We start from the raw sequence: 17,546 nt of genomic DNA on the forward strand, positions 1-17,546 counted from the left end.
TCATAGATTCAATACTGTAGCAATCCCTCTGCTAGAGAAATGTTTACTCTGCTATCAGAGGGAAATGTTCTGATACTATTGTACTGATTCTACTTGTGCACAATTATCTTTTCCCCCCAGTTAAAATTTATGTTTTCATTTGTCATCAGTAAGCCCTTTGGTAAAAACTTTAAGCATTATCAAACCTGCTGGAACTACGAGATCTTCTTGATGCATTGTAACTTCTGGGTGGTGTTCTGGACTTTTTATCCTTCTTTCTTTTCTCATCTATCTCTTTGGATCTGTCCTTTTCTCGTTCCTTTTCTTTGTCCTGTTCCTTCTCCTTCTCTTTGTCTCGTTCCTTTTCATGCTCTTTTTCCCGCTCTCTCTCTCTGTCCTTCTCCTTGTCTTTATCTCGGTCCTTTTCCCGTTCTTTATCCCGGTCTTTATCTTTGTTTTTACCCCGTTCCTTTTCTTTTTCACGTTCCTTTTCCCTGTCTCTCTCTTTTTCCCTTTCCTTTTCTCTATCTTTTTCTTTCACTCTTTCCTTTTCCTTGATTTTTTCTCGGTTGTCTTTTCTTTTGTCCCTTTAAAAACAAAAGTAAATAAATAAATTCACAACTAAAATAATTCTACTCCCCAACAAGGACCTCATTCTCTTTCCTCAACAATTATCAACACAAAACAATGTATAATAGCTGTAAGACATTACATATAAATTTCTAAATAATTTATGTGTACATGAAGCTGCTAAATGAAACAATTATCAGGCTGAATTGAGTCTGGAAATCACATGAGTCATACTAACCATCAGATTCAAATCAATGACAATCGATATTAACTCATTACTGAAACAATCAGAAAAAAGTTTAATTTCTTTCATTAAAAATTTAAACAACAGATTTTTAACATATGAGGTCATGAGAAAACTACCCTTAATTTCCAAAAAACTCACCGTGAACGCGAACGACTCCTTGACTTCCGCCTCTCCCTTGATTTAGAGCGTTTTTTATGAGGGCTCTTAGATCTACGTCTATCTTTTTGTCTTGAACGTGATCTATTATGGGATCTGCTCCTAAAGAAAAACAAATTGTTAGAATATCAAAACTTATTCTTAGAATTTCAATTTATAAATATTTAAGATCTTTCACATAAGAAAATTTTAAAACCAATCCTGACAGTATTTATCAATATTTTTAAATTCTCTATTACATAATGCTTCAAAATTAGATTACCTGACATAAATTTATTTATTGAAAACTTCACCAGACATTTCATTGTCCAGAACACAAAGACAGAAACAGAAAAAGAATTTAAGCTATTTCCTATGTCAGACCTAAGTTGACAGTTTCAGGTGTGGCTTTCTTTTGCTAAATATTGCATGGCTCAATTAGAACAGACAACTTCTCCCATGGTCCAAATTTTCATACCAAAAATTGTCTTTAACTCTTGACTTGAATGTAATATTACTGCTTGTGGCTATAACTTATCTTTGACAGGGAGTAGTGGTTATATGGTTCAATGGTTTCTATAAATGACTGTGTGCTATTTGTCATAACACATACTAAGAAGAATGCATAGGGAAGCACAGTACTAATGATGGTGCTAGTGTGACAGGAAACCAAACATCTTACTCGTGAGTTAAAGCTAAATATAATCAAATGTTGAATTTGCAAAGCCTTGATTTTATTACCTAAACAAAGCTGTTAAAAGAAACCTTTATTACTGGCATTCTTGGAGGAAAAATAACTGTTTTTTTAAATTCTGAAATTCTCTAGGCTCCTTTCCCAACTGAAATAATAGCTTATATAATGTGACATTTTTCATAATGAGGTATCCTAGGAACTATTTATTTAAATGTAACCAAATTGAAGGCATACAACTTAAACAACAAAGTGATGAGACTCACCGGCTTCGCAGTTAAACAATCTGGCCCTGACACTCAGTTCTGCCACACAATAGCTGTGAGAACTCTGGCTAATCACTCAACCTCTCTGAGCCTGAGTTTCTTCATCTAAAAAGTGGAGTAAGAATCATACCTATACCTCCTAGAACTGTCATGAGAATTAAAACAGATGATATATGGAAAACTGCCTAACAGTTTTGAGTGCAGAGTAAATGATTAAAAATCCTATCTCAGGGCTTCCCTGGTGGCACAGTGGTTGAGAGTCCGCCTGCCGATGCAGGGGACGCAGGTTCGTGCCCCGGTCTGGGAGGATCCCACATGCCACGGAGCGGTTGGGCCCGTGAGCCATGGCCGCTGGGCCTGTGCGTCCAGAGCCTGTGCTCTGCGGTGGGAGAGTCCACAGCAGTGAGAGGCCCGCATACCGCAAAAAAAAAAAAAAAAAAAAAATCCTATCTCAATATCTGCATCATCATCATTATTAACAATTAACATAAATGAAAACTTTAAATTATATCTCTATTTATTCCAAGGGGTCAAATGAACATCTACAAGTATGCCTTATATAATTAAAACTCATCTTGATAGTTATATCTTCATGAATTAAGTTAAAACAAATATCTATAAAAGAAATACATATAGTTAAATGCTTGTGCTATGCCGTGAAACCAGAAGTCTCCAGACAATCCTCAATTAAGTAATGCTCTTGTTCGTAAAACACATTTTTCAGTTAGTCAAAATTTGTTTTCCAACAGCTAATTTTCAACTGAACCACTCATCTATTATACACTTATCTTCATACCTCATTTTTAATATACGAAGATAATTCGTAGTTTGTTGAAACCTTTATCACTAATAACCTAAGAGACACAAGGGTCAAGTAGTAGCTATCAGAGGAAAACTTAAAAATTTATAACATTTTTAGTCCATTTACAGACATCCACATGAGGGTAATAATGTTTTAAAGGGCCTTTGCTTCTATGTACTTAATAAGTCTTAAGATTTCTATTCTAGTTAACCTTGCTAAAAACAATAAATAATAATTTTGTTTGCTTCAAATAGCACTTTCCAATCTTAATTAAATAAACTCCTTTAAGAAAATTAACCATAGCCATAACAAATAAAAGTTAATAATAAAAAAGCACTGACCACTTGGATTCCCACCTTATCCTGTGGGTCCTCAGAGTTTGAAAGTCACTACTCAAGAGTAATTATTGTATTTCAATTTTGACATTAAATATTTCATGTCTGTCTCACCCACTAGTTGCCTACAAGTTTTCTATTTGGAAAGCTAAAAGCTTCAAGTCAAGAGCAAATCTAATCCAACCAAAGATAAAGATTTGAGCTATCACTAGCAGCTGTCATTTTAACATGATGTACAAAATTGCATTTATAAGTTAAATTGTAAATAAAGAGCAACTTACCATTATGTTGCATCAAAGTTCATTTGTAAGTCAGTTGTTTCCCATTAAAATATTATAAAATGTCTTATAGTTCCTATGCTGGTCTGTAAAGGTTACTTAACTTTAAAATATAATAGAGTACTACTACCCACCTTTTCTAACACTGTCCCTATGAAAAAAACACATATAAAAATTTGGACAGAGTGGAAACACATCTTCCCAGTTCTAGCCAAGGTCATAGTAACAAATAACTATTTCCTCCCTCCTACAGAAAGAAGAAGGAACAGGGAAAGAGTCAGGGGAAAGTTCTAGAAGTATCAGAACACTAAGAAGGTGGGGCTTCAAGAACAAGGGCTCCTGCAACCCACACTCCTGCTAGGTCTAGTGGGTCAGAGCCAGAGCTGAGGGTATCCAATCCCACTAGAAGAGGGGAAACCGAGAAATGCTTGCCATCCCCTACCGGTGGAGAGGGGGAGGGAGTTCCATAAGTCAAATGTTTTTCGGTGAGGAATTTCTTTTCTTTTCAACAAAACTCATCCTCTTTTTTATTTCTTTATGACCTTAGTAAAGGCTTCTTGTGTTTATATACAACATGTATAAAAACAGTATATGCTGACAAAAAAGACATACAGGCATACCTCAGAGTTATTGTGGGTTTGGTTCCAGACCACCGCAAAAAAGGGAGTATCACGATAAAGCGAGTCAGGAATTTTTTGGCTTCCCAATGCATATACAATTTATATTTACTCTATACTCTAGTGTATTAAGTGTGCAACAGCATTATGTCTTAAAAAAATGTACACACCTTAATTAAAAATACTTTATTGCTAAAAAATGCTAATTGTCATCTGACAATGCAGGGCTGCCACAAACTTTCAATTTGTTAAAAAACCACAGTATCTGTGAAGCACAATAAAGCAGAGTAAAATAAAACGAGGTGTGCCTGTGTGTATGGGCGTGTTTGGGTGTGCGTGCCAGCCAAGAACAATTAATTTCTAATGCTACATAATTAGATAGACCTCCATGAAATCAGTCCCATGAATAAGAATAATTAACAAATTTCATTTTAGACAGAATAACCCTTCCTCCACTAACCCTTGGAAAGGGAAAATATCCCAATATACTGAAAACGATAAGAGTAAAAACCTTAGTTAAATTATTTGTCCCAACAGAGAAAGCGTCACAGAAATTATCAAGGAAAAAATGTTAATAATCAAATTTTGCTTTTTTTCTGCCTTAGAAAACCACTAAGGTATTAGATTTGGAGCATGGCTCTTATAACACAAAGTAAGATTTAAGTCATTGCTCTTTTTCTTCCTCAGAAAAGTTATTATTCTTCAGCTCAATTCTGTATTTTCTTGATCTCCTTTACCTTCACCACCCTGTTGACCTATAGAAATATCCATAATCTAGTACCACTGATTCTACACCACTTTCCTTCTCCAGTTCTGGCTTTGCTACACTGTCTTATTCCTCGTACATGAAACAACTTCCTTCTCTTGGACATGAATTTGCCTTACTGTAAGGCCTTGGATAGAGAGAGAGATTAAAACCATATTCCAAAAGGAATTCTGCAAGTAATAGTAGAGACGTATACACAAGTAGAGAGCTGAAGTATAGTTTGCTAGAGTCTAATTAAGAATATCTGCAACTAGGGATTATCATACTAAGTGAAGTCAGTCAGAAAGAGATGACGAATACCATATGATATCACATGTGGAATCTAAAATATGATACAAATGAACCTATCTATGAAACAGAAACAAAATCAGGGACATAGAGAATAGACTGCTGGTTGCCAAGGGGGAGGGGGATGGGAGAGGGGAGACGTGAGAGTTTGGGATTAGCAGATGCAAACTGGTATGCATAGAATGGATAAACAACAAGGTCCTACTGTATAGCACAGGGAACTACATTCAGTATCCTGTGATAAACCATAATGGAAAAGAATATGAAAAAGAACATACATATATGTATAACTGAGTCACTCTGCTGTACAACATTGTAATTCAAGTATACTTCAATAAAAAATAAATTAAAAAAAAGAAGATCGTATTTTCCTATCTCATTACCTCAATCTCCTTGATTAGCACAGAAAATCAAGACAAAACTGAGCTTGCTAGTGAGGTTCAACATAGGGCATACTGGTTCCTTTTTTCCCTCCCCTCAAATCCTCCTCCTTCTCTAATACTCCCAACAAACATGCACACTCACATGCACACACACTTTTCTCTGCCTCTTCTCTTTAGAGAGTACGCGTATGTATGCACATGTAACATGCAATTAGGATCCACTGCATACATGTTCACATTGCAGTAACAGCCCCCTCCACATCTTAAAGAAGACAATAAAACTTATTTTAGACATGACTCTTAGGTTACTTCCAATCAAGATGGTGTTGCAAGTTTATATCTTGAGATCCCCTTTGCACCAAACACAAAAGATTTTAAAAGAACTTCAAAATGACAAAGCCACGCTCAAAAATAAGATAAACAAAACAGAAATAGAGCTTAAGCACAACAGTTGCAATTAAAGCTGCAAGTTACTCCTATGTTTCAGGTCCCAAAGTGGGTGGAAGAGGCTCTTATCACCAAGAGTACAAAGACTTAAAGTACCCCACTTGACGCACAGTATTGGAGAAGGGTAACTACTTGAAATTAAGATCTGGGGTGGTGCGCCCCAGACCTTGAGGAAAGTGGGGGAAGAAAAAAACAAAAAAGCTGCAACAACTTCAGCAATATTTTCAGCATCAGATGTTCCCTTTATGAAGAATGAAAAATTTCTGCCAGTTCTGTATAGAGACTAGTTTACTCTTAGAAAAATCAAGAATAGAACATCTTAAGATAGAAAACCAACTTCTAAAACTAAAAATTAGTTGAAATTATATATTAATTACATAAAACTTCATTCTTTAGCATTACAATTAAAGCAATATCTAATGGTAACCATACTCCCTGGTGAACACCAGTGAAATTTCTACACTCTGATACTTGGACAAAAACTCAGAAAATCTTAACCACTGTAAATACAAAACAGAAAAAATTTAAATATGACAGTAGAAATTCTCACCTGTGTTTTGACTGTGATCTTTTCCTTCTAGAACGGGATTTTGAGCTAGACCTGGATTTTGAACGAGTGTGGGAACGAGATCGACCGCCTTTTCTTTCATTGTTCTTTCCAGACTCTGGGAGGAAAAAACCACTTTGCAGTGTAAGCTCAGAACAATTAAAGATCCCAGTTAATAATCAGGCACAAGTGGAATGTACCACATATAGTGCAAGGGGCCTACTCTCTGTACATCCTCCTCCTGTGCAATTATCCTTCAGAAACATCCAAGAAAGTCATTGCATAAACTCGTTGAGTGCAGCCACCCTGCAGCAGTACATATAAACCAGATGATTATAAACAGCTGTTCGTAGTATTTTGTTGCTGCCATAATGTACGATTATAACATGTCTGTAATTCCTGACAGTGATTTTAAATCCTTTTTCCATTTATTTTCCTAGAATTGAAGCTTAAATTCTAATTTAGAAAATTTGCTCAAATGTAAAAAACCATCTAGACATTTTTAGGTTGGATTTCTAATTTTAGTTAGCAACACAAAAGTTTGAAAGGGTGTTCCTTTACCATGCTAAAACAGACTCTGTAGTTTTCCTAACTCATGGGCTCTTTTCTATTTTTAAAATTAAAACTTTGAAGGAAAAGTGAATCTGCTTAATCATAACATTTAAAATATATTTATTCTTGTCTTTAGCCTCACAATAATATTTACACTTTGCTTTAAGCAAATCAGTTCTGCGTACTGATTTTGCTATTAAAATATAAAGAAGTGATTAACTCAAGCTAATGTACCTCAATTCAGTATCATGGAAAAAGATATTTGTGCTAAATAGTTCTTCAACCTTTAACACTAGTTAAGTCACTTACTCTTTCTTGAGTTTCAGTCTTCTTGTTTGTAAAATGAAGGGACTGAACAGATAATTTCTAAATTCCTTCCAGTTCTAAGATTCTATGATCTTCAACTATGACCTATGTAACAACGCTATGGCCTTACCTGGTTCGATAGCTGCTGAGATAAAGGACTGAGCCTCTCGCACTCGCTTCATTACTTCTTCTAACTCCTTAGCTGCAGCCTGAGGTGTCATCTCAGGGGGTTTTACTATTGCATTGTTGGAGTGATTTATTCTAAATTAAAAATATTAGCATATCACAAATACACACCATATTTTACAAAACATGAAACAACTAATTGTTTATATGATACAGATATTTACAAATCTGAGGACATCTCAAAAGCACATTTAGAATAATATAGCTAAATACAGAATAACCAAAACCAACCTCAAAACCATGATTTATCTCATTCCCATCTGCCATCATCTCTTGCTAACAAAGGCAAAAAGCAAGGGAAAAAAAGAAAAACTGAACCCTAACTAACTTCTTTAACAACCTAAATAGGCCAGGACAACCGCTTCTCCTCACAGCTTAGAGTTATAATAAATTAAAATGGTGACACCAATATTAAAATGAATCACTTCTAAGATTATAAAATTTTGTTGATAACCTCTGCACCCTGGGAGGATGAAAGGGAACCTATATATCATGTGCACCATTTTAATCCACCCTGGACCATGGCCTCGTCATACAGTTTCAAATATGGGAGGAATCTGATAAAACTCTTCCTTTATGGGTAACAGTGGTTTCTCTGATGCACATAAATGAATTTGGTGTGTCTCCCTTTACCATGGTGAAAACACAGCATTCACTAAGAACAGTTTCTTATCCTTTAATAGCAGACTCCTGATCAAACTATATAATTAAGGCAATTATCTACAGAATTCAGATAAAATTGGTGCCTCGATAATGTGCATGAAATAGAATTTCTGGTCTTGAGTACCTGAAAGGCTACATCAACTTTTCATTTTGCAAACAAGGACGTGAGCAAACCTTAAAATGTATAATTTAAAACATTTCTGGGTACATTCTTCCTGAAATTTTGGATTTACCAAAATTCTTATTACTATATTACTGTAAGTTCTACCCATATGTTAAACTGCCCATTAGTCTAGTGTAATAATGCAAAACCAACCTAACTTGTTAAAGCTTATGGAAAAAGACCTACAATCAATATGTACGGTATAAAAATGTTAACTTTAAATTAGACCTTATGAAATAGAAAATAAGATGTCTTCAAATGTAACTTTAATTTAAAGGCTAAAATGGTAAATATCTCATGTGTTTCATTTATACTTAACACAAAGTCTTCCTTTCCACAAATTGCCAATTACTATTAAAAAGAAAAAAAAAACTGCATTACATCAAAACCACAAAATTTTTTCAAAATCATTAAAATTTCTTTGTTTAGTGTTTCTTACTTCAGTGGCCTGTCTCCAAACATAACTCCATTAAAAGCAAGGGCCCTTGGTACAGAATTTTGGTCTGCAAATTCCACAAAAGCAAACCGAGTTGGCTGAGTCTCATCACCTGCCATCCGCACAAACTTCACTTCTCCAACTTGTTTAAAAAATTCAAGTAGCTGATCAGCTGTTGTTGTCTGAAGAAACAAAGTAACACTTTAATAAAGTATATTCTTCTTTAAAAAAATTCAGGTAAATACTACTTTATCAATTGATACGATTTTTAATAAAGGGAAAGGAATAAGAGGTCCCACCACTCAATTTCTTCTTATATTAGTTACCTGGGAATTCAAATTGCCAACATAGACTGTTCTCCTAATTTCATCAATTTTGGAAGGATCCACATTTCCCATAAGTGGTGGCTGTGGTATCTCTCCAAGTGTTGCAATATTGGGGTCTAGTGCTGCTGCTGGTATAGCTCCCAAACTGCTAAGGGAAACACCCAGCTATAAAAAAATTAAAAAAAAAAACAGAGCAGATATTTTCTATTAGTGTCAAAAATTACCATTCTCTAATCTTGAAGAATATTGATCAACTCAGTAAGAATGGGAAGAGACTAGGGACTCCTAATTTAAGCCAGGTATATATCTGAATTATTCAGAGTAAGGTCACAGTAGTTTTCAATGTAATTAGAAATACAACATATTTCTTAACTATCTGGGTATTTTAATTACTTCTAAACTTGACACTAAAAACAAACAGTCCATTCTCATTATCTGTAGTACTTATGTCCAATAAAGTTTGCCATGAAGACTGAATTATTAAATACTGAAATCGCTGCTCCTAGGGAAAAAAACGCAGGGCTAGGTTCCTATGAGCCTCTGGTCATAACACTTTCATCAAGTGATAAATATATGACCTTGTTTTATGTGTGCTTCTGTTTAAAAATACCTTAGTTAGTATATATTATTGATTCATTAACATTAAACTCATGACCAGCAGCATGATCAACTCATGCCTGAATGAACCTTATCTTACATAAGAATTTTCTCTGTAAGGTACATCACAGGCTTCCAACACTTAGGAACACTAGACAAAACTTTAGCACTATGCTGGGGGCCAATTTAAAGAGCAAAATGACCAACATAAAGCACAAAAATGCAAAAAACATGACACTCGACACACCACACACAAAAAAATTATTTACACCATTAGAGCTGAAATAAGAAGGCAGAGCGTTGCTCTGTTTGAACTCATCTGGGAATGAACGTATCAAGCAACTCAACTTTCTCCTCATTCTATTTGTGTTGATGAATAACCACAAAAGCACCACAAGTACCGATTTTGAGATTTCAAATAAATTTTAGCTAGTATGTGAATTCACAAATACAGAATTCACAAATAATGAGAATCAACTGTACCTTGGGCATTCAACAACACTGTGAATTCCTAATACTTAACAATAATCAAAGCACCTAATTTTTGCTAGGTTATTAACTCAATTCTCAGAACAGCCCTAAGAGATAGATATTACTATTACACCAATTTCACAGATAAAGACAAAGTCTTACAGAAAATAATTTTCCCAAAGATACTCAGCTAACACGTGGTAAAACCAGGGTACCACCATGTACAGACTAAAATTAAAGCAGGGACAAAGTTTACCTAAGAAAAGAAACCTAAAATATTAAACCCTTACTTATACTACGGTAGGAAAAAGATAAAAACCTTTGAATGATCTTTCATAACATTACTAAAATCAGTTTTTAGTTCAAGCATTAAGAAACACATTTTTAATGTGAATTTAAACTGAAAAGATAGATCTCAGAATTTGAAAATGAAAAATTTTGCAGAATTCACAAGACTTTTCAAGGAAAAAAAAAACTGCAACTTTCATTTCCACTTTTGCAATTTAAGTCAAATAAGTTAACTGACTATATACTGTTATATTGTTGCAAAGCTACTAAAATTTAACAAATGTTAAGTAATAACACTTCCTAAAGGTGAAAATACTAGTTTATGAAATAAGTATCACTTATGCTTACCATAGCAACCCATGTGTGATCGTTTCAAAACATGTCAAATCAAGTTTTACCCCCGCTTAAAACCCTTTAGAATAAAATTCAAACTTCCTTCTGTGGCCTAAATAGCCCTACATCATCAGTGCCCTATCTATCCCTCCAATCTCAAAACACCTACTACCCTGCTGCCCCCCGACCCCGCCACCCTGCCTTCACAACCATTCTGCACCTGGAACACACAAGTTTTTCTCACTTTAGGGTTTCTCACTTGGCATTCCTTCGGCCCTAGAAAGCTCTTCCCCTAGCTTCTGCTGGCTGAATCCTTCAACCGCCAGGTCAATCACCCTCTCCAGGAGGCTTTCCCTCACCTTACGTAGAGCCTCATTTACTCTCTACTACACCACTCTGGTTTTTTTCCTTCATAGTATTTATTACAATCTGTGGTATCTTGCTACTAACAGATCTTATATTTTTTGCTGTCACCATTTCAAGTTACCATAATGTTATAGAAAATACCTTAGTTCAAAACAGGTGAATGGCCTAGCCTCCCTCCACATGTTGCGTCTAATCACACTCCTTTTTCCCCTCCCATGTCTTTGATAGTCTAACATTCACAGATGATTGAGGGTCATACCTTAAATTTTTTTCTACTGTGCAAGAGAATTATTATATACAATTAAGCTAAATCACAAATATGAGTCTTATTATTTGTCGGTTTTGCATGGATTTAAAACAGGCCTTTCCTAGTATTCCCAGCTGTCAATCCCTTTGACCTACACATTTCTTCACTGGGACATACAATTATAGATCTCTAATGGGCCTTTCCAAATCATCTAATCCAACTCCTTTGTTTCTCAAATTTAAAGATCATTCAGTCCTGTTTTTAGAAACTTTTCCTGTCTCTCTCTCTCTCTCTCTCTTCTTCGCACTGTACCATTCTTCGACACTTGTGTCATTTAACATGGTAATCACCAATCACATATGGCTATTTGAATTTTAATTAAAATTCAGTGCCTCAGTCACACTAGCCACATTCCAAGTGCTCAAGAGCCACATGTTGCTAGTGGCTTCTACACTAGATAGCAGAGATACAGACATCTCCATCATAGCACAAAGTTCTACTGGATGTGGCTGCACTATAACAATACAACTACCCTTCTTTAGATTAGCCTATTTTCTAGCCCTGGTCTAAAGGACCTAAATACTTAAGTTGCCCTTTCAGTGTTTGAGGGGGTAAAGATGACCTGACTCCCGATATAAAACTTTTGCCTTCTGACATAGAAACCTTGGCCTCCCTGGAGATGTGATTTTTAAATAGAAAGAAACCTCATGAAAGGTTTCACTCTTATGAAAGAGTAAAACTTTTCAATGTCTGGAAAACAAATGTTCTAGGCAGAGGATAAATAAGTACAACAGCCCTGAGACAGAAATATGTTTGGCATATCCAAAAATCAACAAAGCCAATAAGACTGAAATAGAGGGGAGCCAGGAAAACAAGTAGGAAAAAAAAGGTCAGAGAGGTAGCTAGGAGCCAAATCACGGGCCACCTTTCCCCTGTTTTCTACCTAAAATTATTCTTCATGAATTAAGCTTTCTAAAAATACATATCTTGGTTTTCCCTGGTGGCGCAGTGGTTGAGAGTCCGCCTGCCGATGCAGGGGACACGGGTTCGTGCCCCAGTCCGGGAGGATCCCACGTGCCGCGGAGCGGCTAGGTCCGTGAGCCATGGCCGCTGAGCCTGCGCGTCCGGAGTCTGTGCTCCGCAACGGGAGAGGCCACAACAGTGAGAGGCCCGCGTACCGCAAAAACAAAAAACAAAAAAACCATATCTACAGCTGAATTGAAAGGAATCATTTCCCCTCACAGCAACAAATTAAATAATAAAAACTTTCTCTTCTTGATAAATAAAACCTAAAAAGTTTCAAGATAGCAAGACAATACTTTCTGAGGAGGGGGGAAAAGAGATGATGATCCAGGAATTAATCTTAAAATATACCAAAACATACCCAAAATAAAATTTTTAGAAAGCCCAATTCAAATGATTAGATGTTAAATTAAAAACCATTTACAGATCAGGACCTTCCAGATGGTGGAGGAATAAACCCTGGAGATCACCTTCCTACCCACAAATACATAAAAAATAAATTTACATGTGGAACAACTCCTACAGAACACCTACCAAACGCTGGCAGAACACCTCACACTTCCCAAAAGACAAGAGACTCCGCACATACCAGGCCATGTGGCTGACAGGGTGCTCTGACCAGGTATCAGGCCTGAGCCTCTGAGATGGGAGCGCCGTGCTCAGGACACTGGACCACTTTCACCTCCCAGCCCTATGTACCATCAATCGGTGAGAGCTCTCCCAGAGATCTCTGTCTCAACGCTAAGACCCAGCTCCACTTAACTACAAGCAAACTCCAGTTCTGGACATCCTATGCAAAACAACTAGCAAGACAGGAACACAACCCCACTCATTAGCAGAGAGGCTGCCTAAAATCAGAAGTTCACAGACACCCCAAAACACACCACCGGATACAGTCCTGCCCACCAGAAAGAAAAGATCCAGCCTCATCCTCCAGAACACAGGCACCACTCCCCTCCACCAGTAAGCCTACACAACCCACTGAACCAACCTTACCCACTGGGGGCAGACACCAAAAACAACAGGAACTACAAACCTGCAGCCTGCAAAAAGGAGACCCAAACACAGTAAGTTAAACAAAATGAGAAGACAGAGAAATACACAGCAGATGAAGGAGCAAGGTAAAAACCCACCAGACCTAACAAATGAAGAGGAAACAGGCAGTCTACCTGAAAAAGAATTCAGAATAATGATAGTAAAGATGATCCAAAATCTTGGAAATAGAATGGAGAAAATACAAGAAACATTTAAAAAGAACCTAGAACAAACAAACAAACAATGATGAACAACACAATAAGTGAAATTAAAAATTCTCTAGAAGGAATCAACAGCAGAGTAATTGAGGCAGAAGAACAGATAAGTGGCCTAGAGGATAAATTAGTGGAAATAACTACCGCACAGCAGAATAAAGATAAAAGAATGAAAAGAATTGAGGACAATCTCAGAGACCTCTGGGACAACATTAAACACACCAACATTCGAATTATAGGGGCCCCAGAAGAAGAAGAGAAAAAGAAAGGGACTGAGAAAATATTTGAAGAGATAATAGTCAAAAACTTCCCTAATATGGGAAAGGAAAGAGTCAATCAAGTCCAGGAAGCACAGAGTCCCATACAGGAAAACCCAAGGAGAAACACGTCAAGACACATATTAATCAAACTATCAAAAATTAAAAACAAGGAAAAAATATTAAAAGTAGCAAGGGAAAATCAACATTACAAACAAAGGAATCCCCATAAGGTTAACAGCTGATCTTTTGGCAAAACTCTGGTAGCCAGAAGGGAGTGGCAGGACATATTTAAAGTGATGAAAGGGAAAAACCTACAACCAAGATTACTCTACCAAGCAAGGATCTCATTCAGATTCGACAGAGAAATTAAAAACCTTACAGTCAAGCAAAAGCTAAGAGAATTCAGCACCACCAAACCAGCTTTACAACAAATGCTAAAGGAACTTCTCTAGGCAGGAAACACAAGAGAAGGAAAAGCCCTAAAATAAAAAACCCAAAACAATTAAGAGAATGGTAACAGGAACATACATATTGATAATTACCTTGAATGTAAAATGGCTTAAATACTACAACCAAAAGACACAGACTGGCTGAATGGATACAAAAACAAGACCCATATATATGCTGTCTACAAGAGACCCACTTCAGACCTAGGGACACATACAGACTGAAAGTGAGGGGATAGAAAAACATATTCCATGCAAATGGAAATCAAAAGAAAGCTGGAGTAGCAATTCTCATATCAGACAAAATAGACTTTAAAATAAAGAATGTTACAAGAGACAAAGAAGGACACTACATAATGATCAAGGGATCAATCCAAAATGATGATATAACTATTGTAAATATTTATGCATCCAACATAGGAGCACCTCAAAACATAAGGCAAATGCTAACAGCCATAAAAGGGGAAATCGACAGTAACACAATCATAGTAGGGGACTTCAACACCCCACTTTCACCAATAGACAGATCATCCAAAATGAAAATAAATAAGGAAACACAAGCTTTAAACGACACATTAAACAAGATGGACTTAATTGATATTTACAGGACATTCCATCCAAAAACAACAGAATACACATTCTTCTCAAGTGCTCATGGAACATTCTCCAGGATAGACCATATCTTGGGTCACAAATCAAGCCTTGGTAAATTTAAGGAAACTGAAATCGTATCAAGCATCTTTTCCGACCACAACGCTATGAGACTAGATATCAATTACAGGAAAAATAAACTGTAAAAACTGCAAACACATGGAGCCTAAACAATACACTACTAAATAACCAAGAGATCACTGAAGAAATTGAAGAGGAAATTTTTAAAAACCTAGAAACAAATGACAATGAAAACACGACAGCCCAAAACCTATGGGATGTAGCAAAAGCAGTTCTAAGAGGGAAGTTTATAGCAATACAAGCCTACCTCAAGAAACAAGAAAAATCTCAAATAAACAACTTAACCTTACACCTAAGCAATTAGAGAAAGAAGAACAGAAAAAACCCCAAAGTTAGCAGAAGAAAAGAAAGCATAAAGATCAGATCAGAAATAAATGAAAAAGAAATGAAGGAAACAATAGCAAATATCAATAAAACTAAAAGCTGTTTCTTTGAGAAGATAAACAAAATTGATAAACCATTAGCAAGACTCATCAAGAAAAAAAGGGAGAAGACTCAAATCAACAGAATTAGAAATGAAAAAGGAGAAATAACAACTGACACTGCAGAAATACAAAGGATCATGAGAGATTACTACAAGCAGCTATATGCTAATAAAATGGACAACCTGGAAGAAATGGACATATTCTTAGAAAAACACAACCTTCCGAGACTGAACCAGGAAAAAATAGAAAATATGAACAGACCAATCACAAGCACTGAAATTGAAACTGTGATTAAAAATCTTCCAACAAACAAAAGCCCAGGACCAGATGGCTTCACAGGTGAATTCTATCAAATATTTAGAGACACGCCAACACCTATCCTTCTCAAACTCTTCCAAAAATAGGAGAGGGAAGAACACTCCCAAACTCATTCTACGAGGCCACCACGACCCTGATACCAAAGCCAGACTAAAATGTCACAAAAAAAGAGAAATACAGGCCAATATCACTGATGAACATAGTTGAAAAAATCCTCAACAAAATACTAGCAAACAGAATCCAACAGCACATTAAAAGGATCATACACCACGATCAAGTGGTGTTTATCCGAGGAATGCAAGGATTCTTCAATATACGCAAATCAATCAATGTGATAAACCATATAAACAAATTGAAGGATAAAAACCATATGATCACCTCAACAGGTGCAGAAAAAGCTTTCAACATAATTCAACACCCATTTAGGATAAAAACCCTCCAGAAAGTAGGCATAGAGGGAACTTACCTCAATATAATAAAGGCCATATATAACAAACCCACAGCCAACATCACTCTCAATGGTGAAAAACTGAAACCATTTCCACTAAGATCAGGAACAAGACACGGTTGCCCACTCTAACCACTATTATTCAACATAATTTTGGAAGTTATAGCCATGGCAATCAGAGAACAAAACAAAATAAAAGGAATCTAAATTGGAAAAGAAGTAAAACTGTCACTGTTTGCAGATGACATGATACTATATAGAGAATCCTAAAGATGCTACCAGAAAACTACTAGAGCTAATCAATGAATTTGGTAAAGTAGCAGGATAGAAAATTAATGCACAGAAATCTCTGGCATTTCTATACGCTAATGATGAAAAATCTGAAAGTGAAATTAAGGAATCACTCCCATTTACCACTGCAACAAAAAGAATAAAATACCTAGGAATAAACCTACCTAAGGAGACAAAAGACCTGTATGCAGAAAACTATAAGACACTGATGAAAGAAATTAAAGATGATACAAACAGATGGAGAGATATACCATGTTCTTGGATTGGAAGAATCAACATTGTGAAAATGACTATACTACCCAAAGCAATCTATAGATTCAATGCAATCCCTATCAAACTACCAATGGCATTTTTCACATAACTAGAACAAAAAATTTCACAATTTGTATGGAAACACAAAAGACCCCGAAAAGCCAAAGCAATCTTGAGAAAGAAAAACAGAGCTGGAGGAATCAAGCTCCCTGACTTCAGGCTATACTACAAAGCTACAGTAATCAAGATAGTATACTACTGGCACAAAAACAGAAATATAGATCAACGGAACAGGACAGAAAGCGCAGAGCTAAACCCACACACATATGGTCACCTTATCTTTCACTGGACAGCTACACGTAAAAGTATGAAATTAGAACACTCCCTAACACCATACACAAAAATAAACTCAAAATGGATTAAACACCTAAACGTAAGGCCAGTCACTATAAAACTCTTAGAGGAAAACACAGGCAGAACATTCTATGACACAAATCACAGCAAGATCACTTTTGACCCACCTCCTAGAGAAATGGAAATAAAAACAAAAATAAACAAACGGGACCTAATGAAACTTAAAAAGTTTTTGCACAGCAAAGGAAACCAAAACAAGACAACAAGACAACCCTCAAAATGGGAGAAAATATTTGCAAATGAAGCCACTGACAAAGGATTAATCTCCAAAATATACAAGCAGCTCATGCAGCTCAATATCAAAAAAACAAACAACCCAATCCAAAAATGGGCAGAAGACCTAAATAGACATTTCTCCAAAGAAGATATACAGATTGCCAACAAACACATGAAAGGATGCTC

At 36.0% G+C, this 17,546-nt stretch overlaps 1 protein-coding gene across 4 annotated transcripts in view; it reads right to left on the reverse strand.

Annotated features, from left to right (window-relative positions):
• Window positions 1-17,546, reverse strand: part of SREK1 (splicing regulatory glutamic acid and lysine rich protein 1) — a 55,147-nt gene that overhangs the window by 21,758 nt on the left and 15,843 nt on the right. For all 4 annotated transcript variants that reach the window (XM_082835761.1, XM_082835760.1, XM_082835762.1 and 1 more), the window contains exons 4-9: window positions 8,984-9,148; window positions 8,661-8,839; window positions 7,340-7,470; window positions 6,355-6,469; window positions 935-1,054; window positions 186-566 (exon numbers count right to left, since the gene is read on the reverse strand). In XM_082835761.1, coding sequence (XP_082691887.1) covers window positions 186-566; window positions 935-1,054; window positions 6,355-6,469; window positions 7,340-7,470; window positions 8,661-8,839; window positions 8,984-9,148 — 1,091 coding nt within the window. The remainder of the gene's footprint in view (window positions 1-185; window positions 567-934; window positions 1,055-6,354; window positions 6,470-7,339; window positions 7,471-8,660; window positions 8,840-8,983; window positions 9,149-17,546) is intronic.

Source organism: Leucopleurus acutus (genome assembly GCF_964270905.1).
Source record: "Leucopleurus acutus genome assembly, chromosome: 3".
Classification (NCBI taxonomy): domain Eukaryota; kingdom Metazoa; phylum Chordata; class Mammalia; order Artiodactyla; family Delphinidae; genus Leucopleurus; species Leucopleurus acutus.